Raw genomic sequence first — 25,911 nt, 5'->3', positions numbered from 1 at the left:
AGTATTTCAAAGTTATTTAGACAGTATCAACAACTAAGCCTTAGGACAGATGTATTGCAAAAGCAGCTTTAATCTGATCATTCTTCTACTAATAAACATGGTGGAGAATTTGGAAAACTGTAACCTTCACTCAGATGGCATGCTGTACTAAATTGTTCTAATATTACTTATGTTATTGCTGCTGTGAGCAGTGGCAGAGCGGGCTGTGCTTTTGTGATCCCCTGCTTGCCCCCCCCTTCCTCCTGGCAGCAGAGGTCCTCCTTCAAATGGAATTGTGGTGGATCCACAATTTAAGGGCCACACAGTCACCAGGATTAAATGAAGTGATTTGCTTTAAATCCTTTTTGGAAGGGTTTGCGTCTGGGGGAATGGAGAAATGAGGGATTGGTAATAATCTCCGTTTTTTTTTATCCCTCATGACACATTCCCGTTTTTTGGTTACTTAGGTCTCTGATCTCTCTATAATACTCTCATTTTCTACAACACTCTCGACCTGTATCACCAATATGTATTCCAATCAATAATTATCATCTGATTGGATTGCATAATGAAACCAAAATCTCATTTATTCCCTGTCATTTCAATTTGAATAATGTCTGTACTTTTATTTTGTCATAAATATGTTTCTGTTTCGTGTCTTATTGTTTGCAACTCATGTGTATCATATACGTTAGATCTTTTTTGTACAATAGCCTTTAGGGGGCGATGAATGTATGTCAATCTTTGAATGTAATCTTTAAGAAGGTACTTAATTTTATCTGATTGATCAAGCTCTGTGTTATAGATAAGTATTTTGATCGATTGATGGTGATGTCTGACTTCCTTGGGGGACATATAATCACCCGGCACACTAAGCCGCCCAGGCCAGGCAACCCGTGGCAGACCTCTGGAACTCAGGCGTGCATCTTGCTCGCCTGGCCCCCATCTTGCTGCTCCAGTGGACATGCGTGGTCCGCTGTTGAAGCGACATGTGTTGGTGGACTGTATGCACATGACGTCACTCCGCCGTGCTAACGCAATACGCATGTGCAGTCGGGGCGGGGTGGTGCGCACGCAGTTCAGGAGGCCAAGCAGGAAGGGGAACGCCTACCTACCTCCGCCCCAACACAGTTGTCAGCTTTCAGCTGTGATTAGGGACAGGAGGGCTAATTACATTTATATCACAGGGCAGCACACTTCTGGCATCCGCTCTGAGGAAGCTGGATGTCAGGACATTGTGCTCTCGTGATTTAACGAACTTTCAAGGTATTTACTCAAGCGTTATTTAGTGTTTAGAAATTTTGCTCTTGCCCATCACAAATGATATCAAAATCAATTCACTTTTAGGTAACCCCATAGTACTTTTTTGCCTGAATGGCTGAATGGGCAGGACATATATTATCATTATATATATTTTTTTATCCTTAGGCCATCCTTTCTACCTTCTGGCCTGAGTGCTTTTATTTGTCTATCACCCCATGGTCGAGGGAACTGGGCATGACCGAACAGTTGATTCACTTTTGATACAAACTCTCTATTGGACCATTGAGATGCAACCTTGAGACAAAGTCCTTTTTTATATTTTCTTTGTTTTAAAAAAAGATATTTCAGTGGAATGTTCACCTGTGACACCACCATAGGATACGTAAGTCCTCCAGAATTTGAACAATGTACATATTATAATTATTCTACTGTAAAAAAAAAAAGTCTGCTATTTGACATTTACATATTTCTTTATGATTACATTTTAGAAGTATAATCTGTCCCTTAATAAAATACCCCTGAGGAAAGGAAATAAACTGAAACGCGTCGAGTGAAGGACAGTACTGGACGCTATGCTATGATTATGGTGTTTCTGGACACAGTTTTGTGTACATTCCATGTTTTTGTCCATATACAAGTGTTTTTAATATCTTTTGTTAAATAAACATCTTTTTCTATAAACATATATTGATTTATACTCTTCTCAATATATAAGTGCCTAAAAAGTCAGCTTAGGGGTATTTACTTATTCTCATGCTATGTGTATCAGGATAACTTGCAGGGCCGGGACAAGGGGTGGGTGGGAGGGGCGGCTGCCCTGGGCACAGTGGTATCAGGTGAGGTGGGAGGGGGTACTGCATGGAGGGTTCCTACCTACAAGGTGACAGGAGTAGTGACAGCAGCTTCACTACTCCTGTCAGCTTAGCACTGGAGGAGACAAGCCAGATCTGGAGAGGAGAAGGGAGCAGGGAGGAGGGATGAGTTGTGCTCTCTCTCCCCTCCAGCTCTGTCTCCTGCGACTGCAACTCTCCTGGATCGGGACTGCCAGATCGCCACTGTGCAGTGTTTGTTTATTCTCCCCATCTCCTTCCCGCAAAGAATATGGGTGGGGGGGTAAGAAAACAAGACACGGTGGTAATCTGACAGCCAGTGCCATCTCTAGTGCTGGACCTCGACGCTGCGATCTTATAGCTCACTATAGCCCCACTGTGGGGCTTTAGTTTTTTTTTGGAGAGATGGGGGTTTTTGCTGACACATAATGTCTACACATTTTGGGGAGGCGCAGTTTGTCATCTGGGTGCTAGATGACCTTGTCCCGGCACTGTTAAATTGGTTCAGTATTATCGTAGTATCCTAGCCTAGTGTTCATGTCAATTACTTTACTGTAATTTATTGGACTCTTTACCTGTTCATTGATGCTGGTGTACTGCCATAGACTTTTGACAATACACTTAATTTTTAGTCTGGTTTTCTATGTTTCAATAGTTGTGGGTAATGTTCTAATACCTGAGCTAATATAGGTCCTTGCAGCACACTACTATATATCCAGGTGCATCAGAAGGGGCAATCGGTTTCCAGTTGTGGCAGAGAGCAAAGGACCTGTCATACCAAGTGAATCCTGTGGAGGTAAGTGCTACAATTGGATGGTCAGAGGTGGCAGGTGTGCTACAGGAGATGGTTATAGACTGCAAACATGCAGCAGGAAACATTGGGGATTAGGCATATAAGGATAATATTTTTGAATGCTGCATATTTCAAAGGAAAAATATTTAAATAATTCTACTAAGAAGAAGCTTTATGAACTGCATGTGAAAGCTTGTGCACTTTTACACTGTAAATACCATGGCTTACTCAGTGTTAAGAAATGATAAGTATAAGTGATAAGTGGCCTTTTTTCTTCTAATTTTAATGAGTGGCCATGAGTCTTGTTAAACTCCCTTCTGCGAAAAAGCTTTATCCCTATTGTGGGGTCAACAGTACAGTATTTGTGAATTGAAATCATATCACCTCTCAAACGTCTCTTCTCCAGAGAGAATGAGTTCAGTCCTCGCAACCTTTCCTCATAACTAATATCCTCCAGACCCTTTATTAGTTTTGTTGCCCTTCTTTGTACTCGCTCCATTTCCAGTACATCCTTCCTGAGGACTGGTGCCCAGAACTGGACAGCATACTCTAGGTGCGGCCGGACCAGAGTCTTGTAGAGCGGGAGAATTATTGTTTTATCTCTGGAATTAATCCCCTTTTTAATGCATGCCAATATTCTGTTTGCTTTGTTAGCAGCAGCTTGGCATTGCATGCCATTGCTGAGCCTATCATCTACTAGGACCCCCAGGTCCTTTTTCATCCTAGATTCCCCCAGAGGTTCTCCCCCAGTGTATAGATTGCATTCATATTTTTGCCACCCAAATGCATAATTTTACATTTTTCTACATTGAACATCATTTGCCATGTAGTTGCCCACCCCATTAATTTGTTCAGATCTTTTTGCAAGGTTTCCACATCCTGCGGAGAAGTTATTGCCCTGCTTAGCTTAGTTTTGTCCACAAATACAGAGATTGAACTGTTTACCCCATCCTCCATGTCGTTTATGAACAAATTAAACAGGATTGGTCCCAGAACAGAACGCTGGGGAACCCCCACTACCCACCCCTGACCATTCCGAGTACTCCCCATTTATCACCACCCTCTGAACTCGCCCTTGTAGCCAGTTTTCAGTCCATGTACTCACCCTATGCTCCATGCCAATGGACCTTATTTTGTACAGTAAACATTTATGGGGAACTGTGTCAAATGCTTTTACAAAATCCAGATACACCACGTCTACGGGCCTTCCTTTATCTAGATGGCAACTCACCTCCTCATAGAAGGTTAATAGATTGGTTTGGCAAGAACGATTCTTCATGAATCCATGCTGATTACTGTTAATGATACTGTTCTCATTACTAAAATCTTGTATATAGTCCCTTATCATCCCCTCCAAGAGTTTACATACTATTGATGTTAGGCTAACTGGTCTGTAATTCCCAGGGATGTATTTTGGGCCCTTTTTAAATATTGGTGCTACATTGGCTTTTCTCCAATCAGCTGGTACCATTCCAGTCAGTAGACTGTCAGTAAAAATTAGAAACAAAGGTCTGGCAATTATTTGACTTTCCCTATGAGAGCCGCTTTTTGCTCTCCTCCGCTATGTGTCTTTCATGTTCTATATTAGCCGTCCTTATTGCACCCTTACATTTCTTGTTGCATTCTTTATAAAGTCTGAATGCTGAGGATGATCCCTCAACCTTGTATTTTTTGAAGGCCTTCTCCTTTGCTTTTATATGCATTTTTACATTGGAGCTAAGCCATCCAGGACTTTTGTTTGCTCTTTTAAATTTATTACCCAAAGGGATGCATTGCCTAATGCCCTTATTTAATATGCTCTTAATATGCTCTTAAAGCAAACCCATCTCTCCTCCATGTTCTTTGTTCCTAAGATTTTATCCCAATTTATGCCTTATGAAGTTGGCTCTTTTGAAATTCAATGTCTTTGCATTCCCCTTATGTTTCCCATTTGTGTGATTAATACTGAAGCCAATTGACCTGTGATCGCTGTTACCTAAATTGCCCCGTATTTCCATATCTGTGATCAGGTCTGTATTGTTAGTAATCAGTAGATCCAGTAACGCTTTATTTCTAGTTGGTGCATCTACCATCAGACCAATAAAATTGTCCTGCAAGACATTTAGAAACTGGCGAGCCTTAGATGAATGTGTGGTTCCCTCCGCCCAGTCTATGTCTGGATAATTAAAATCCCCCATTATGATAACATCCTTGCTGCTAATCCAATTTGTGATAGGAGATCTGTCTCCCCTTCCTCCCTCAGGTTAGGGGGGCTATAGCATACTCCCAGTATTATTTTCCCCTTAGCTTCATCCCTTTGGAGCTCTACCCATAAGGATTCATTTCAGATGTCACAAGTCGGATTATTAGGACAAGGATCCTACTTTGATCCAACTTCAATGATATTCAATGGGCTGAAGTAGGACCGAAGTAGGACCGAAGTAGGACCAAAGTCGGACCAAAGTAGTACAGGAACCTTTTTCAAAGTCGGACTGACTTGTGTCGGACCAATTAAGACAGCTCTCATAGGGAATCATTGATTTTGGCCGGGTTCACACTGGTAGGACATGACTGTTGTACGACTGTCATCCTACTTTGCCCTACGACATGGGTCCAAAATCGGTCCTACTTTGGTCCTACTTCCATCCGACTTGAATGAACAAGATAGATTTTGCTTTGACTTTGAGATAGTCTGACTTGTCCTTTGACCAATTCAACACAATCCCGGTGTGAGATAATTTCCTTTTACTGCTGCTGTCGGATGTCACATGTCGGATGGTTAGGACAAGTATCCGACTTTGATCCAACTTCAATGATATTCAATGGGCTGAGGTAGGACCAAAGTCGTACCAAAGTAGTGCAGGAACCTTTTTCAAAGTCTTGTATCGGACCAGTTAAGATGGCTTTCATAGGGAATCATAGATTTACACACGTCATGCGACATGAGCTCCCAATGTCGGAGCGTTTGTCATACAAGTGTGAACCCAGCCTTACACATGTCATGCGACATGTGTTCCTAAAGTCAGAGCATATGTCATACCAGTGTGAACCCAGCCTAATTCCTTTTCCTGCTGCTGTAGGCCGGGTTCACTCTGGTACGACACAACAGTCGTACGACTGTGGATCCGACTTTGCCCTGCAACTTAAAGTCCAACATCAGTTTGACTTCAATGAACAGGGATTCGACTTTTGGCGCAGGACCCCCCTGCCCCAAAGCACCCACCCCCCCATGTTGAGGGCATGCGGCCTGGTATGGTTTAGGAGGGGGGGGGTGCTCGCTTGTCCCCACCCCCTTTCCTGACCTGCAGGGCTGCGCGCTTGGATAAGGGTCTGGTATGGATTTTGGGGGGCCCCACCCTGTTTTTTCAGCATGGGGTTCCCCTTAAAATCCATGCCAGACATGAAGGGCCTGGTATGCTCTTGGAGGGGAACCCATGCCGGTTTTTGTTTTTTAATTTGGCGTGGAGTTCTCCTTCAAGATCATCAGAGCACAAGTCACATGCCAAAGTGGGATCAGTTAAGACCACGATCCGACTTTGATTCGACTTCAGTGATATTCAATGGGCTGAAGTAGGATCAAAGTCAGACCAAAGTAGTGCATGGACCATTTTCAAAGTCATTCCGACTTGTTTTGGACCAGTTAAGATGGCTCTCATAGGGAACCATTGATTTGTAAATGTCATGCGACATGTGCTCCCAAAGTTGGAGCGTATGTCGCACCAGTGTGAACCAGGCCTAAAGGATAAGTTTGCCCTAACACTAAAATCGCTACATCTACAGACATCTACGATAAAAGCCTAACCTATCTATCCCTATAAAGAAGAAATCAGTATACATACCTTTTTTGAAGCAGCTCTTGTCCGGTCTCCAGCGGCGGAAGCTCTGCCGAGGACACAGCCGACAACGGCTGTGAAATGAATGGGGAGTGACGTCACCTATAGACTTACTATGGGGCTTCCGTTGTCAGCTGTGTCTTCTGCACCCGCCTCCTCAGTGAAGCCACAGCTGACAGCTCAGAGTGGAATCGGGTCGGATTGGCTTCAAAAAAGCTATGTATACTGATTTCTTCTTTACAGGGTTAGATAGGTTAGTGTTAGATCATAGATGTCTGTAGATGTAGAGATTTTAGTGTTAGGGTGCACTTGTCCTTTAAAGTACATTTAAAGGCTTCTGTGTGTAACAGGTATCAAATCCAGTTACTGTGTGATGCACAAGCCTCATAAAAGTAAAAGGTTTGTGAATCAGCAACAACAATGCTAATAGCCACACCCTCTGCAACATTTTTTTCACCCCACTGTTATACAAGCAGGCACAGCCTTCATGAGAGTGGCAATTCTGCTTTGAAGTCAGGAACAGTGCAGCATAGGTGCTACACCATCACTGGAAGTTGCATTAAGTGGACATGGACAAACCTTTGTGGGACTTTGTAGGGGGACTATAAAAAACTGTGAACAAAGATGCACTTATAATTAAGTGCTGCTGCACATATTTTTTATTGAGAGGCCAAATTCAACGTTAAGCACACTTTTCATGTTTCATTGTAGGGCTAAAATGAATTTACCTGAATCATTGATTGAAACTCTTGTATCGTTATTTTTAGCATTTCATTTTCATGCTCAAGTTCCATCATCTGTTCCCTCTTTGGGCGATTTTCGATGTCATTTTTCAATTTGAGGGACTGGTTTCTTTCCAGTTTACACTCTTCTTCCACTTTATTTAAATGGTGTTTCAGGCGATCAGTCTGCATTTATTCAAAGAGATGAGTTTAAGAAAATTCTGTGACTGAAAATAGTTTTAAATTTTAAACAAAGTGCAACATTTGTGCATGCACCTCTATTTATAAAAGTATTCTGGAACCAGCAATCGACAAACTATCTGTGTAGTGTTTGGTGCTGTACAGGAGACTCAAATCAACAAAGACTTTCATCATTGGAGTACAGGGTAAAGTTCAGAAGCTGGTCGGCAAGTGCTTGGCATCAGTTAATCCATTCCTGATAGAACTGTCTTATAGAAAGACAAAACCCTGATAACAGTACTGCTTGTGGAGCAAGAAAATCAATGTTCAAATAATAGAGGGTGCAAATTAAGTTTTGTATATTAGTAAATCAAGACTGTCATAAACTGTATTATGGCACTTTAGCATTTGTTATACAGACGCAGTCACTATTCGGGTAAGCTGACAGCTGTGGGTGCTGGCTGTCAGAATACCATTGCCGGCATTGCAGATTTGTCAATCCACATTATTTAGCTTTGATGAGCAAATTGAGTGATCTTTTTGTATATGGCTGAATTTATTGATTTTTTTTTGCCGCTCAATGCAGCATTTTAGCAAGTGGGTGGGGGCCACACCAAATAAGCTGACTTGGAGTGCAAGGCCCACTTTAAGTTTAAAAACAATATTTTAACCTCTATCTGCCTGTCCACAGTACATTTACTGCGGCACGGCAGGCTGGATTACGTACATGTACGTGATCCAGCCTGTACCGAGTTAGGGACGCTTGCTCACACCCCCTGCTAACCCGCACTGTCAATGGCTACAGTGCGATTTTGTCAACAGGCCAATGATTTTGGCTGTGGACTTGTTGATCAGCTGTAGCCAATCACAGAACAGAATTCTCTGTTTACAAAACCACGTGACCACGGCCGGTGTAACCATTAGGCAGAACAGGCAGCCGCCTAGGGCGGCAGGATAGGAAGGGCGGTAAAATAATTGCTGACAAAGTGACTCTGCACCGCTCCCTGCTATTACACACGCGCAGCACCAAGCAGAGTGCTGCTCTATTGCGGGATGCGGGGTGACAAGCCAGAGGATAAGCCGGGCAGTGATAAGGATAAACAAGCGCAGGCGGAGCAGGGGGCGGAGTCTGTGTGGGCAGCTGCGGGAGGAGCGTTTTCCCCTCCAGGCACCATGACTTGTAGTGTGGAGATGGAGAGCAGCTATACCTCTATCTCCGGCGCTTCACAGCCTCTGGCATCCTGTCATAGTCACACAGTGAGAGCGGGGAAAGCCAGCTTACACAGGAGTCGGGCTGTGTCCTGTCTCCACTGTCCTCCTAACCCCGCCCTCACTCTGCTGCTTCTCCAAACTGATACTCCACCTCCCATTTGTGCCCTCCCAACCCCGTCCACACTCCATCCACATGCATGCCATGCACTTGCTCTGTGCTGGAGAGGAGTTCTGTGAACAGCTGAGCGGCACTTTTCAAACAATAGATTCCACAGCCCTGAGGGACACCAGACTGAATGGGGGAGACATAATTGGTGAGTGTGACGTCCATCCCCAGAACAACCCCCCTTCTCTGTTCCCACCACTTTGTGCTCTGCACCTTCTTCCCCCCTCCCCCTTTCTTTTTCTCTCTCTACCCTTCCCCTCCTCTTTTCCTTACACCTCTCTTCCTCCTCCTCTCCCTCATTCTCTCCCCCACTAGACTAGGGCCTGGCCTGTCCATATATCACCCTGTTCATATATACCACCCTGTCTATATACCACCCTGTCTACATACCACCCTGTCCATATACACCACCCTGTCCATATACACCACCCTGTCCATATATACCACCCTGTCCACATACCACCCTGTCTACATACCACCCTGTCCATATATACCACCCTGTCCATATATACCACCCTGTCTACATACCACCCTGTCCATATACACCACCATGTCTACATACACCACCCTGTCTACATACACCACCCTGTCCATATTCACCACCCTGTCCATATATACCACCCTGTCCATATACCACCCTGTCTATATAGCATCCTGTCCATATATACCACCCTGTTCATATACACCACCCTGTCTATATATACCACCCTGTCTATATACCCCCCGGTCCATATTTACCACCCTGTCTACATACCACCCTGTTCATACACCCCCCTGTCTATATACCATCCTGTTCATATACCACCCTGTCCACATACCACCCTGTCCATATATACCACACTGTTCATATACCACCCTGTCTACACACCACCCTGTCCATATACCACCCTGTCTATACACCACCCTGTCTATACACCACCCTGTCCATATACACCACCCTGTCCATATACACCACCCTGTCTATATACTACCCTAGCCTGTCCATATACTATCCTAGCCTGTCCATATACTACACTAGCCTGTCTTTATACTACCCTAGCCTGTCTATACACCTGTGGATCAAGGCTGGTGTGAGGAAGCGAGCTGGTGTCGCCACTATTTGTCTTCAGGCCAGGTCCAGAGGCACAGGTGCTGGCCTGCGGACCACGGCTGAAGAAATAGTGGCGAGGCACCGCAAAAATCTCCACCCAGCCACCTCCACTGTATACATGGGTAGGGAAAAGTGGGTGAAGTCAGGGGCCGAGCCAAGGGGAGGGGGCGGCAAAATGAGGTTTCGCCTAGGGTGTCAAAAATCCTTGCACCAGCCCTGCACGTGACTCTGTACACAGAGCAGCAATCTGGCTGTTTCTTAAACAGCCAGATCTGTAAGCAAAAGCAACACACATTACACATTGTTAGGCACACAGTTAACCCCTTGATTGCCCCTAGATGTTAACCCCTACCCAGCCAATATCATTAGAACAGTGTCAGTGTACAGTGTTATTATATCTGATCATCTGATCACTGTATTAGTGTCACTCATAGGCATGCGCACAGGGTGTGCTGGTTGTGCCTGGGCACACACCTAATCATCCTGTGTGGTGCCAATACCCTGCTTCCTCTCTCCCCCCTTGCAGTGCTGCCAGCTTCCTTCCTCTCCTCTTCTGAATGAACACAGTGAGTGATGGCTAATGTCTACATTCCTAACTGAAACATAGTAAACTGTGTTTACCTCAGGCTGCAGAGAAAGGGACTGGGGAATCTCTGTCCTCCATTTCATTCTTTGTCTCAAAAGTGAGACATCAGGGGTCTGTTTAGACCCTTGATATTTCACCAAAGCCCCATAACAGGGCTCCTAAAAAAATGTAAAAAAATAATAAAGAATTATATTGTAAAAAATTATTTAAAAAAATAAAATTTTAAAAAATAATAAAAATAAAAAACTACTGACACCGTCCATTGCCCTACTGACCCCAAACTTTGCTCTACTGACACCATCCACTGCTCTGCTGATATACACGCATGTGTGTTTGTGCTCTGAGGTGCACACCCTAATGCAATAGGCTGCACTCACCAATAGTGTCACTAGCGACGTCAGTCTCAGTTAGTCAGTTAGTGTTCCTCCCAGTCTGTTAGTACCAGATTTTCTGCCACACTACCACAGTCCCAGTATAAGTCACGATCACTGCCATTGCAGTATAGTATCTATCAGTGGTGGCCTGTCCATTAGGGGTGCCCGGGCACCGCCCCCTCTATTCCAAAACCACCCCCTATATGAATAGATAGAGCTCATGCTATGAATGAATCTATCCATGGCCGCTGCAGCCGCCCCCTATTCATGCGTCCAGCCCCTTTCAAGACTCCAAGTGTGTGATTTACAGCGGCGGGGGTGTTTTTTGAAGCACCTGATTAGAGCCATATGCTCTAATAGGCTTCAAAATAGGGTGGGCTCATGGTGCAGAGTATTGCGCCATGAGCCCACCCAGGTGTTACAACAGCCAGTGAATATTTGCTATTATAACACTGATCCTCAATCCGGCCAATCAGAAGCAGGTCTGAGACCCGTTTTCCGATTGACCAAAAAGAGAAGAGTCCCAATTGGCCGCTGAGGAGGGGGGAGGAAACGGAAGCCGCCATAATGCCCGCTGAGAGCAGAGTAAGGGAAAGCCGTCATCGCTGCCGCCAAGCAAGGGAAGCTGCCGGTGAAGCCCGGGAGAAGCGCTCTGCCCCCCATAGATGGGGTAAGTGCTCCAGACCCGACCAACCGACCGACAGGGTGGGGAGGGGTGTTACTGTTTGCCGCCCCCCCCAAAAACAATTACCACCGGCTGTCACTGGTGTCTATAGCTGTGTAAATTCCAGTATATATAACATTATATATAGCTTTCACGCAAGCCAATTAATATACACTTATTGTGATTTTTTTTACCAAAGACATGTAGCAGAACACATTTTGGCCTAAATTTATGAAGAAATTTGATTTTTTTAATTTTTTAAATTGGATATGTTTTATAACAGAAAGTAGAAAATATTTATTTTTTTCAAAGATTTCTGTCCTTTTTTTGTTTATATAATAAAAAAACCCCCCAAAAAACACTGGTGATCAAATACCACCAAAAGAAAGCTCTATTTGTGTGTAAATTATATATATTTTGTTTGTGTACAGTGTTACATGACCGCACTATTGGCAATTAAAGTAGTGCTGAATAGCAAAAAATGGCCTGGTCATGAAGGGGGTAAAACCTTCCGGAGGTCAAGTGGTTAAAAATCTCAAACAGTAAGTAGAAGGTCTAAAGTAAAAGCAGGAGCCTTATGAAAAATTCTATGCAGTAGCTGTGGTAATCTGCACTATTCATGCAACATACTTTTGGAAGAATTTGGAAAAAAATGTAGGAATGTTACGAACTGAAGGAACTTAGCTCCATTTTTTCCTTGCTGTTTTAAAATTACTCCAGGAACCATATACACAGGGTGTACCGTTTTTTTTTAATCCCCAAAAACTCAACCAGTTTACTCTCAGCATTTACTAGTCTCAAAACAATCAAAAAACAATTCAATAAACAGAGCAATAGAAATAAATCTACTGAGGGACAGCAAATATCCCAGGACACTCAAGTTTCTCCAGCAAATCAAGTGGACATGCCATACAAATAAAAATATACTCCAACTAAAATAGAAGAAAAAATAAAATAAAATAAAATAAACCAAAATATTCTAAGTAACTGGGAAATGCAATTGTCATATCAATGCAGTATACTGTGTTAAAAACACTAATGCCGCATACACACGGTCGGACTTTCTAGAAAGCTAGGTCCGACGTACTTGCCGCCAGACTTCCGGCGGACTACCGCCGGACTTTCTGAACGGCCGGACTTGCCTACACACGGCCGGACTTTCCGGAATCCGGTCTTTCCGACGGACTTCCGCCGGACTTTCAGAATGAACGGACTTTCCCACACACGGACAAGTCCGTTCATTTTGAACGTGACTTGGGTACGACGGGACTAGAAAAGGAATTCAATCTCGCCGCTTTTTTTGGCGAGATTGAAACCTTGCGAGCTCCGTCGCAGGCCCTGCGTGTCAATAATAAAACACAACACAGGTTTTTAAAATAATTTATTAAACAGCTCCGGGGGGGGGGGGTCTTCTTCCGTCTTCGGGGGTCCCTCTGGTTCATCTTCTCCCGGCGTCCGGTTGGTTCTTCTCCGCTCTCCGGCCTCTTCTCCCGGTGTCCCAGGTCTTCGGCCGGCCCCTCCGCTGTCTTCAGGTAGCTCTATTGCCAGCGGAGGTCCGGACTTCTTGGCTTCTTGGCTTCTTGTGTTCTCTTCTCTTCTCTTCCCCCAGATGTTGACACGACGCTCTCTCCGGCTGGACTGGTCTCTGAGGGCTGCGTTGTGACTTATATAGGCGGAGACCCCGCCCCCATATGATGTCACAGTCCCTGGGCATGCTGGGACTGTGACGTTTTAGGGGGCGTGGTCGACCACGCCCCCTAAAACATCACAGTCCCAGCATGCCCAGGGACTGTGACATCATATGGGGGCGGGGTCTCCGCCTATATAAGTCACAACGCAGCCCTCAGAGACCAGTCCAGCCGGAGAGGGTCGTGTCAACATCTGGGGGAAGAGAAGAGAAGAGAACACAAGAAGCCAAGAAGTCCGGACCTCCGCTGGCAATAGAGCTACCTGAAGACAGCGGAGGGGCCGGCCGAAGACCTGGGACACCAGGAGAAGAGGCCGGAGAGCGGAGAAGAACCAACCGGACGCCGGGAGAAGATGAACCAGAGGGACCCCCGAAGACGGAAGAAGACCCCCCCCCGGAGCTGTTTAATAAATTATTTTAAAAACCTGTGTTGTGTTTTATTATTGACACTTTTTACCTAGGTGAATGGGTAGGGGTACCATTTACCCCATACTCATTCACATAGGGTGGGGGGGCCGGGATCTGGGGGCCCTCTTATTATAGGGGGCTCCCTGATTCCGATAAGCCCCCCGCCCGCAGACCCCGACAACCAACGGCCAGGGTTGTCGGGAAGAGGCCCTTGTCCTCATCAACATGGGGACAAGGTGCTTTGTGGTGGGGGGGGCACCGCAAGGCGCCCCCTCCCCCAAAGCACCCCCCCATGTTGAGGGCATGCGGCCTGGTACGGTTCAGGAGGGGGGGGCGCTCGTTCGTCCCCACCCCCTTTCCTGACCGGCCGGGCTGCGTGCTCGGATCGGGGTCTGGTATGGATTTTGGGGGGACCCCCACGCCGGTTTTTCGGCGTAGGGGGTTCTCCTTAAAGTTCCATACCAGACCTAAGGGCCTGGGATGCCCCCCGCGCTCGCCGCAATGGGAAAATTAGTTTTTCCTATTGCAGCGAGCGCGAGATGCAGTAACCTGCTCCTCCGTCGTATCTGGTCCTTCGGACTAGCATACAGACGAACGGGCTTTCCGTCAGGAACTGAGTCCGGCGGAGGTACGACGTAAAGATTTGAAGCAGGCTTCAAATCTAAAGTACGTCGGATTTCCGCCCGAAACGGTCCGTCGGAAGTCCGATGGAGACCACACACGGTCGGATTGTCCGCCGGACTTGGTCCGGCGGCGTCCGTCGGGCTTTTGCAGGTGAAAAGTCCGACCGTGTGTACGCGGCATAATACTCAAGTTGTAAAATGAACATTTAATAGGAGCAGAAGGATTTGCAATGAGTTATAAACTAGAATGGCATTAATATTACGTATAGTTCTGGGCACCACACTGTAAAAATGAGACAGGTGTTTTGGAGTTTGTTCCATGGCAGGAAACTTTATAAAGGAAATGGAAAGTCGTACCTACAATAAAAAACTGGAAAAACTAGTCACGCTTGGTTTGGAATAAAAGATGTCTTAAGCCGCGTACACACGGCCGGACTTCCCGACAGAAAAAGTCCGATGGGAGCCATTGGTCGGACATTCCTACCGTGTGTATGCCCCATCGGACTTTTTCTGTCGGCATTTCCGACGGACTCAGATATAGAACATGATCTAAATATTTCCGTCGGAAATGCCGACGAAGTTTAGCTCATGGGCAAGTCCGCTCGTGTGTACGCGGCATTAAAGGTGAGTGCATTAATATGTTAAATATATCAAATGCTGGTATAATGATATGACATATTCATTTTTTTAAAGAATAATATATAATTAAAAATGAATATTCAATCACATTAGAAATGTTAGGTTGTCTTGTGCATTTCAAATAAAAATATATAAATGTCACCTCAAGTTGCAGATCTCGACTTCTCATAACAGCCATGTTCTTCTCCTCGCTGAGTTGAGCATACCTCATTGCTAAATTATAATTTTCATCCTTCACTTTAATTAACTCATCATTACAGTTATTTCGCTCTTCTTTCATTTTGTTGTAACGCTCCTGAAATGTTAACAGCTCCAAGTTAACAAGCTTTAGCTGCTTCCGTTCATCCTCAAGCTGTCTGGAGTTAGCTACAAGTTCACATTTCTGAACTTCTTTTGTTTTTAACTGCTGCTGCAACTTGATGACTTCATTCATCAGAAACTGTGTGAGAGCTTCATGCCCTTCTTCAACTAAAAGAAGAAAGAACACGGTCAATATCAGACAGTCAACAGATTTTCAGTTTAAACTATTGTATACAGCTGGGAGCCACTTTCAGTCAGCTGTTTAACTTTATTAGCATAGCAGCCTATTAAAAAAACAGGTGTGATGCAATTTAAAGTGCAAATTGTTATAAAAATGGATTCAGATCTGCACAACAAAACAATATTTTCTTGCAATATGTGATGCATATGATGCATTTAAGATTGTTTCTTATCAAGTCTGCTTCACTTTTGAGTGACAGTGCACAACAGAGGGCAGATTCCAAAGCTGCTATTGGACTGTATATTGGCTATGGATTCACCCACTCCTGTGCCCAGTCAATCAAAAGTAGGGGGGCCTGATTGGGAACTAGTCACTCAGTACCCCATTAGGCTCTGCTCACCCATAATATAGAAGATGTGGACACTCTTTTCCCCATGTAGACATGGAAAAATGTATGTTCCTGTCTGTGACAGGTACATGAACTGGATGCAAGCACTGACCCATTCGGTGCTGCACACTAATGGAATTCTAAAGATCTTAAAAGATTCACTGTTTGCCCTGGTGACCATTGTCAATTGGGCTAATTTGCCCAATTGACTGGTCATGCAGAGCACAGGATACAACTGGAGAGCAGAGACATGAGAGGTTCCTGGCCCAGTTGAGCCCTTTCCACCACAGCACCCAAGGCAGGTGTCTCTCCTGCCTCTGGGTTGGCTCAGCCTTTTGTAGTCTCATTTCCTGTATTGTTCACTAGCAAACTTGGGCTGACTACACAGCAGAAAAAATGCATACAGTACTGTGAAAAAGTATTTGCCTTTTCTTTTTTCTTTTTTTGCAAATTTGTTGCACTTAAATGATTCAAATCATCAAATAAATTTTAATAGTACACAAAGATAACCCGAGTAAATACAAAATGCAGTTTTTAAATGATGATTTAATGTATTAAGGGAAAAAAGCTGTCCAAATCTGCCTGGCCCTATGTGAAAAAGTAATTGCCCCCTTGCTAAAGCATGAATGAACTGTGATTAACCACAATTTTTGGAAAGCTGAGTTCAATTTCACTTGCCTTACCCAGACCTGATCACTGCCAGACCTGTTGAAATAAGAAATCACTTAAATAGAAGCTGTCTGACAAAGAGAAGCACGCTAAAAGATCTCAAAAAGCAACACACCATATCAAGCAACACGTCATGCCGTGATCTAAAGAAATTCAAAAACAGATGAGAAACAATGTAGTTTACATGTATTAGTCTGGAAAGGGTTACAAAGCCATTTCTAAGGCTTTGGGACTCCAGCGAACCACGGTGAGAGCCATTATCCACAAAAGGAGAAAACTTGGAACAGTGGTGAACCTTCTCAAAATGACTCCAAAAGCACAAGGACGACTCATCCAGGAGGTCATAAAATAGCCCAGAACAACATCTAAAGAACTGACCCCAGATAACGACTGTGCATTCGAAACGTGTTGCGTGGACCTTCCGCTAACATTGCCTCATGCTTTTACATGCTGTATCAATTTCTTCCAAATATGAGTGTTGAATTTATATTTTTAATAAACCACCTCCTTTTTAAATGGTATCACGCTATGTCAGCCCCCTTGTCAGCGCTGCACTTATTTATTTTCTACCTACTTAGCTCTTTGTCTACAGCCGTGACGGCTGCTGGATTGCGGGGTCACAGCGCAGTATACACTTTTCATTATTCACTAAAAGCACAAGGACGACTCATCCAGGAGGTCATAAAATAGCCCAGAACAACATCTAAAGAACTGCAGCCCTCACTTGCTTCAGTTAAAGGGTAACTCCACTTTTGTGGGGAAAAAATAGCAAATAAAGAAAAAATAATATAGCGTATACAACTGCGACACAAGTCATATTGTAATTGAATGTTATTAAAAATTGCCTTTCCTTTTTAAACTGCAGCCGCTGTAATTTTCTGAAAATGCAATGCAATATAGCTCCCCGGAGTTGTTCTGTACACAGAATGTGTACTCAACACACCCCAGAAACATAATTTCATGCTTGTGTGATTGGCTCACTAATTTTCCCAGAAGTCTAGTAAGATACAAGTCAGATTTCTGGCATCCCCTGGAACAAAAATGTCATTCTAGGTGAGATACTTCCAATAGGAACATGTCTAAAGGGATGCAGCTCCATCAGATTTCCTCATTAGTGCTCTGCAGGTGCAGCAGCTGACTGATAATTATGAAACCACTCCCATTAGACCCACTCGGCACAGAGGAACAAACAGTGATTTCTTCAGAATAACAAAAGGTAGGAATCTGCAACGAAGTTTGTTACAGTATAATCCCTCAATATACATAGATCACCCAGAGGGAAATGTTTTATTCTCAACAAAAGTGGAGTTACGCTTTAAGGTCAGTGTTCATGATTCAACAATAAGAAAAAGATTGGGCAAAAATGGCATCCATGGGAGAGTTCCAAGGCAAAAGCCACTGCTGACCAAAAAGAACACAAAGGCTGGTCTCCCAGTCTCCACTCTAATTAATTCCAAAGGTGTCCTACTGGGTTGAGGTCAGGACTCTAAGCAGGCCAGTCAAGTTCCTCTACCCCAAACTCGCTCATCCATGTCTTTATGGACCTTGTGCACTGGTGCGCAGTCATGTTGGAACAGGAATGGTCCATCCCCAAACTATTCCCACAAAGTTGGGAGCATTAAATTTTCCAAAATGCTGACGCCTTAAGAGTTCCCTTTACTGGAACAAAGGGGCCAAGCCCAACCCCTGAAAAACAACCCCACACCATAGTGATTTGGACCAGTGCACAAAGCAAAGTCCATAAAAACATGGATGAGCGAGTTTGTGGTGGAGGAACTTGACTGGCCTCAACCCGATAGAACACCTTTGGGATGAATTAGAGCAGAGACTGCGAGCCAGGCCTTCTTGTCCAACATCAGTGCCTGACCCCACGAATCTGCTTCTGGAAGAATGGTCAAATATTCCCATAGACACACTCCTAAACCTTGTTGACAGTTTCCTAGAAAAGTTGAAGCTGTTATAGCTGCAAAGGGTGGGCCAACTCAATATTTAACCCTATAGACTTAGACCGGGATGCCATTAAATTTAATGTGCGTGTAAAGGCAGGCGCCCTAATACTTTTGGTAATATAGTGTATATAACAACATATGTCAAACAGATGTCAACAGATAGTAAATGTTTGTAGTATGCTGGTGAGATTATATGAACTAAAGTTCATACGGCAGCTACAACTGGAAGGAAGGCTGCCAGTATTATGGAATTGTTAAAAAAATCTCATAGGTGACAAAGTATTCCTGCAGTTTCCAGGTAAGTCAAGTAAAAAAAGATTTTCGTACTTGCCACAAAATCTTTTTCTTAATGTCCATTAAGGGAAATAGGAATAGCAGATCATTTTAAATCAACCTTTAAGGCCCCTTTCACACTGGGGCAATGGGTGAGTCGGCGGTAAAGCGCCGCTATTTTTAGCGGCGCTTTACCGTCAATTTCGCTGCACTATTCGGCTGCTAGCGGGGCGCTTTTACCCCCCGCTAGCGGCCGAGAAAGGGTTAAAACCACCGCAAAGAGCTGCTGCAGCAGCACTATGCCGGCGGTATAGCCGCGCTGCCTCATTGATTTCAATGGGCAGGAGTGGTTTAGGAGCGTCCTTCACCACTCCAAGGATGCTGCTTGCAGGAGTTTTTTTAACGTCCTGCAAGTGCACTGCTGCAGTGTGAAAGCACTCAGGCTTTCACACTGGATAGACAGGAGAGGCTCTTTACAGGTGCTATGCAGGCTCTATTTTTAGCACTGTAGTGCCTGTAAGGAGCCTCAGTATGTAAGGGGTCTAAGTGAAGGCTTCAAACATTTGTTCAACAAGTGTCAAAGCCAGAGGATTTGGACTTGCATTTATGAAGTTCTTTTTAAAAAATGTTATCCATTGAGACATGGTTTCAGAAACCATGTCTCGACAAAAGGTGGAGAGTAGTTTGAGTTCAATTCGGACTGAGACTTAAATAGGGAGTCTGTTTATCAGTGAAGTTACTAAAGGTAAAGCATCAACCAAACTGATGAAATGCCCATTAATGGGAAGAACTGAAAAGTTCACAATAGATAGGGAACATTTGTCAAGGTAACACCTATCAGAGGGCAAATGCTTCTTCTCAGTGCCAATCTTTTTGGGGGGCTTTTCAAATACAGAGGATATACAGTGCCTTGAAAAAATATTCATACCCCTTGACATTTTCCACATTTTGTCATGTTACAACCAAAAACATAAATGTATTTTATGTGAATTGTATGTGATAGACCAACACAAAGTGGCACATAATAGTGAAGTGGAAGGAAAATGATACAATGCATTTGTATTCAGCCCCCTTTACTCTGATACCCCTAACTAAAATCTAGTGGAACCAATTGCCTTCAGAAGTCACCTTATTAATAAATAGAGTCCACCTGTGTGTAATTTAATCTCAGTATAAATACAGCTGTTCTGTGAAACCCTCAAAGGTTTGTTAGAGAACCCCAGTGAACAAAAAACATCATATAGACCAAGAAACACACCAGACAGGTCAGGGATAAAGTTGTGGAGAAGTTTAAAGCAGAGTTAGGTTATAAAAAAATATCCCAAGTTTTGAACATCTCACCAAGCACTGTTAAATCCATCATCAGAAAATGGAAAGAGTATGGCACAAATGCAAACCTACCAAGTCATGACTGTCCACCTAAACTGACAGGCTTGACAAGGACAGCATTAATCAGAGAAGCAGCCAAGAGGCCCATGGTAACTCTGGAGGAGCTGCAGAGATCTACAGCTGAGGTGGGAGAACCTGTCCACAGAACAACTAGTGGAAAGAAGAAAGCCATTGTTGAAAGAAAGCCATAAGAAGTCTTGTTTGCAGTTTGCGAGAAGCCATGTGGGGGACACAGCAAACATGAGGAAGAAGGTGCTCTGGTCAGATGAGACCAAAATTGAACTTTTTGGCCTAAAAGTAAAATGCTATGTGTGGCGGAAAACTAACACTGCACATCACCCTGAACACACCATCCCCACCAAGAAACCTGGTGGTGGCAGCATCATGTTGTGGGGGTGCTTTTCTTCAGCAGGGACAGGGAAGCTGGTCAGAGTTGATGGGAAGATGGATTGAACCAAATACAGGTCAACCTTATGCCGCATACACATGACCGTTTTTTCCGTCAGAATAAACTCTGACGGTTTTTCTGACGGAGTCCCGAACGAGTTCCGCTGAAATGGACTTGCGTACACATGATCACACCAAAGTCCAATCGTTTAGAACATGGTGACGTACAACACATACGAGGGGACTAGAAAAAGGCAGTTAAATAAACAGTAGCCAATAGCTGCCCTTGCGTCGTTTTTGGTCCGTCAGAATAGCATACAGACGAATGGTTTTCCTGATAGCAATTGATTCCGTTGGAAAGATTTAAAACATGTTCTATTTCTAGGTCCCTCAGAATTTTCGAAAGAAAAAGTCCGATGTAGCCCACACACGATCGGAATATCCGATGAAATGATTCCGTCTGACCTTTTCTGCTGGAAAATCTGTTAGAGCCTGCAAAAGACTTGAGACTGGGGCAGAGGTTCACCTTCCAGCAGGACAACGACCCTAAACATACAGCCAGAGCTAGAATGGAATGGTGGAATGTGGCATGTCAGGGGGTCACCATCACTTATGATGGCATCCTTTGTGTGCTATATGTCTGCCATTGTTTTTAAATTATAATCTGTTTGTTTAATAAATTTATATTTTTGTATAAAGTTGTGTAAGTCTATACCGTACCATGAAAGTCCTAGCTGCCTCAAAATTTCTCTAGTTTTCAATACAATTATAGGACGAAAGGTACTTTATTTTGTTTCCATATCAGTAGTGTTCTAATATTTCTGGAAGCGGATTGGTTTTTATGCAGAGCTGCACCAGATTTTGCACTCTGCAATTTTAGTAAACCAACCCCAGTGTTTCCTTCTGGACAAACCAATAAACTGCTCCTCGAAACAGTGGGGGAAAATGGAACAAGGTGTCAGGGCTGGGCTCAGCCCTTCCTTCCATGAGCTGGATGCTCAGCTGTTGGCTAATTGCTCCACCGTGTCTTACCTGTTGACTATATCCTGCTCGTCAGTCCTGCCTACTTAAGCCTAGATAATCTCTACCTTCTGCCTAGACGCTCTCCTGTGTTCCTGTTAAAGATGTGCTTGGCTGACATTCCTTGTGGCTCCAGATCCTGCTTGCTGTTTTACTACGCTCATCTCCGGCTCCCAGACGTTTTGGCTTGTCTGACTATCCGTTGCGGTTCCTGAACTCTGGCTATGTTTTGACTACATTTACTCTGTTTACCATCTTTTATTATTATGAAACAAGTGAGATTTAACTGTACTTCTGTCTCAGTCTGATTCATGGTTTCTGACAGTAGGTGAAGGCCAAGAATTCAGAAGATGCAGTCATGCAGAAGTTGATCATGTTTGCCATCCTCATTGACTCCAGACTCAAAGAAAAACTCTCTTTTAAGGAGAGCTTGCGGAAGCCTCCTGTATATTTGTCTCCGAGCTTTGCAGTCCCACCCTTGTCTCCCTCACCTCCCGTGCCTCCTGGTACCGAGTCAGTCAGTGAAGATGAACCCATGCATTTGGGCTTCACGCATCTCTCTGCGGATGAGAGAACCCTTAGGAGGAGGGAGAGATTGTGCCTTTATTGTGGCCAGGCAGGTCACTTTTTGAAGCCTTGTCCTACCCATCCAGGGAACACCCGAACCTTGAAGTCCTGTCACGGACAGACCTTAGGTGGCGTTGTTTCGTCCCCAGTTATGCAGAAGGATAAGCCCCTGGTTTCGGTTACCCTTTCTTGGACTGAGTCGTCTGTCGAGATACAGGTCTAATCGACTCTGGGGCTGCAGGCCTGTTCATTGATGCTGCCTTTGTATCAAGTCACTAGATTCCGCTGCAGCTGCGTGGCACTCTACTTGCCATTGAGGGTCTTGATGGGAGACCTCTACAGCCTGCCCATGTGACTCATGAGACTGTTCCATTGTCCATGGCCGTAGGGGCTCTTCACCATGAGATAATCCAATTCCAAGTTATTTTCTCACCTAAGTTTCCGCTGGTTGTTGGTTATCCTTGCTTACAGAGGCACAACCCCTCTTTTGATTGGCTCCATGCTGAGGTTTTCTCCTGGTCGCCACAATGCAATAAGACATGCTTCTATAAGGTAGCCAAGGTCCTGTGCACTTCTTCTCTCTCCTCCCTGCCGGAGGAGTACCGCAATTTTAGCGATGTCTTTAATGAAGATAAAGCCGGTAGTTTGCCTCCACACCGGTCGTATGATTGCGCAATTGTCCTTCAACCTGGTGCCATACCCCCTCGTGGCCAGGTTTACCCTTTATCGGTCTTGGAGGATAAGGCCATGGAGGAGTATGTTGCAGACGTACTTTCTCAAGGTTTCATATGCAAATCCTCGTCTCCTGCTGGTGCTGTTTTCTTCTTTGTGAAGAAGAAGAGTGGTGAACTGAGACCCTGTATTGATTATAGGGGTCTCAATCGTTTCACGATTAAAAATGCCTATCCGATTCCGTTGATTATGGAGTTATTTGACCGCTTCAAGGGAGCAACGGTTTTCACAAAGCTTGATTTGAGAGGGGCATACAATCTCGTGAAGATTATGGAGGGTGATGAGTGGAAAACTGCGTTTAATACCAGAACAGGTCATTATGAGTACCTAGTAATGCCTTTTGGCCTTTGTAACGCCCCAGAAGTTTTCTAGGAATTTATTAACGATGTCCTCTGAGATTTGTTGCAGTTATGTGTAGTGGTTTATCTGGACAATATCCTCATATTTTCCAAGTCCCTGGAGAGCCACCACACAGATGTCTGTCGTGTGCTTCAGAAACTAAGAGATAACAATCTCTATTGTAAATTGGAGAAGTGCAAATTCCATCGTGAACAGGTTAAATTCCTGGGTTATGTCATTTCCACTCCTGGTTTTTCGATGGACCCAGAGAAACTTTCAGCAGTCCTACAGTGGCCCTGACCCCTGGGTTTACGTCCTCTGCAATGTTTTCTTGGCTTTGCCAACTATTATTGGAAGTTTATTCGTAACTTCTTGTCTCTGGTCAAGCCCCTGACTGATATGACCAGAAAGGATGGTAAACCACAGTGTTGGTCTCTGGAGTCCATTAACCTCCCTGACGGTATTCCCGAGTCTGGCTTGGGGTGGAATTTCAGAACCAAAAGCGGTAACCCCGAGTCATACTTGGGATCGCATCGCAGGATCCAGGAAGAGCTTACTTACCTTGTCCCCTGGATCCTGCGATGTCTCCCCGCAGTGTGAGCGGCTCGTCCTCCACTCGATTCATCACGGAGCCGGGCCCCATTCCCTGCGAGCGCTCCGACACACGGGGATGGAGAACGGCACCAAATTCAAAAAGTGAAACACACACAATACATACAGTATGCTGTAATCTTACAGATTACATTACTGTATGAAATTATTTCACCTCCCTTTTGTCCCTAGTGGTTTCTCCAGTGCCCTGCATGCAGTTTTATATTATAAAAACAGTTTTTTCTGCCTGGAAACTGGAGATTGTCCATAGCAACCAAATCTGACCCTTTACATCAAAAGTGGTTTTAGACCAGCTAAAAAACAGCGATAATAAATAAGAATCACTCGCAGAATTGAGCGATAGTGATTTGTGGGGAGATCGGTCATCAAACACTGAAAAGTAATGACAGCGACAATTCTGCAACTGAGCAAATTTCAGTGTTTCTGATTTGATTACATTATTGAATAATTTTATTATTATTATATTATTATTTGGTATAAATATTTAGAGTTATTTATTATATTATAATTTATGATTTCGTGTTTCAAACTTTATCATACCCGAGATGTCTACTAGACTCTTGTTTGGACAGATTTAATTGAGTTATTCCTAAGAATTACAGGCCTACAATATAAAACGCCAAATTTCTATGCAAAATAATGGTACCATTTTCAGCATCAAAAATCTGAAATAATCATACCGCCAGGGAGTTTAGGCCTTTGAGCGTCTCAAGGCTGCCTTTGTTCCTGCTCCTGTGTTGGCACATCCTGATCCTACGTTACCTTTTATCTTTGAGGTTGATGCTTCTGAGACTGGAGTTGGCGCCCTTCTGTCTCAACGTCCTACCTCTGAGAGCACTATGCATCCCCTGTGGCTACTTTTCCAAGAAATTGTCACCTGCGGAGTGCAATTACGAGATTGGTGACAGAGAGCTGTTAGTGATCATTTTAACCCTGAAAGAATGGAGACATCTCGTCAAAGGTACCACTGTGCCGGTTCTCATTCTTACTGACCATAAGAATCTCACATTCTTGTCTGTGGCTAAACGTCTCTCTCTCTCAGAAGGGCACAATGGGCTCTTTTCTTGCCTAGTTTCAATTACATTGTCTCATTCTTACCCGGTACTAAGAATGTAAGGGCTGACGCTTTGTCACTACAATTTTCCTCCACTTCCAAGATGGAGTTGGTACAGGTTCCTGTGATTCCTCCTGATCGTATTCTGGCTACGGTTCGCACCAGTCTCACTTCTCCTTTGGGTGACAAAATTCTTGCTGCTCAGGTTCATGCTCCTCCTGAGAAACCTTGTGACCGCTGCTTTGTCCCAGAGAGTCTCCGTACTGCCGTGCGCCAGACTTACCATTCTCCCAAGGCTGTTGGGAAGAGTCAACTCTTTTGGGCCATTTCCCAACAATTCTGGTGGCCTAGTACATGTGCTGATGTAACTGCCTTCGTAGCTACCTGTTGAGTGTGTGCTCAGAGTAAGACTCCACGACACCTTCCAGTGGGCCTCCTACAACCCATACCCAATGGAGAGAGGCCCTGGACCTACCTGTCTATGGATTTCATTGTGGAGTTACCCAACTCCCAGGGCAACACAGTTATCCTTATGGTGGTTGACCGGTTCTCAAAAATGTCTCATTGTATTCCACTTAAGAAGTTGCCCACTTCTAAGGAACTGGCTTCCATTTTTGCTCGGGAGATCCTTCGCTTACATGGGCTACCCAAGGTGATTGTCTCGGACAGGGGTAGTCAGTTTGTGTCCCGTTTCGGGGGAGCCTTTTGTGCACAGTTGGGAATTCAGCTTGCTTTCTCCTGCTTTCTCCTCTGCGTATCACCTGCAGTCTAATGGGGCCGCAGAACGAGCCAATCAGTCCTTGGAGCAATTCCTACGTTGCTATATTTCTGACCATCATAACAACTGGTCAGACCTCTTACCGTAGTGCCTTGAATTCTGCTTCCTAATTGTCCCCGTTTTTGGTGAACTATGGTTTCCAACCTTCCATGTTGCCTGACTCATTTATTCCGCAGAGTATTACTGCATTAGAGGAGCATCTCCGTGGTCTTCGTTCCACTTGGGCACAAGTCCAGGAGGCTTTG

The 25,911-nt window shown here is 44.4% G+C and overlaps 1 protein-coding gene across 1 annotated transcript in view; it reads right to left on the bottom strand.

Annotated features, from left to right (window-relative positions):
* The window catches only part of CARD11 (caspase recruitment domain family member 11), a 250,592-nt gene that overhangs the window by 130,775 nt on the left and 93,906 nt on the right, over positions 1–25,911 (bottom strand). The window contains exons 4-5 of the mRNA XM_073633053.1: positions 15,171–15,496; positions 7,406–7,585 (exon numbers count right to left, since the gene is read on the bottom strand). Of these exons, the coding sequence (XP_073489154.1) occupies positions 7,406–7,585; positions 15,171–15,496 (506 nt within the window). The remainder of the gene's footprint in view (positions 1–7,405; positions 7,586–15,170; positions 15,497–25,911) is intronic.

This window comes from Aquarana catesbeiana, linkage group LG06 (assembly GCF_042186555.1).
Source record: "Aquarana catesbeiana isolate 2022-GZ linkage group LG06, ASM4218655v1, whole genome shotgun sequence".
Lineage (NCBI taxonomy): Eukaryota > Metazoa > Chordata > Amphibia > Anura > Ranidae > Aquarana > Aquarana catesbeiana.
Note: the sequence above shows the minus strand (reverse complement) of the source record. Positions and strands in the feature narration are given on the sequence as shown.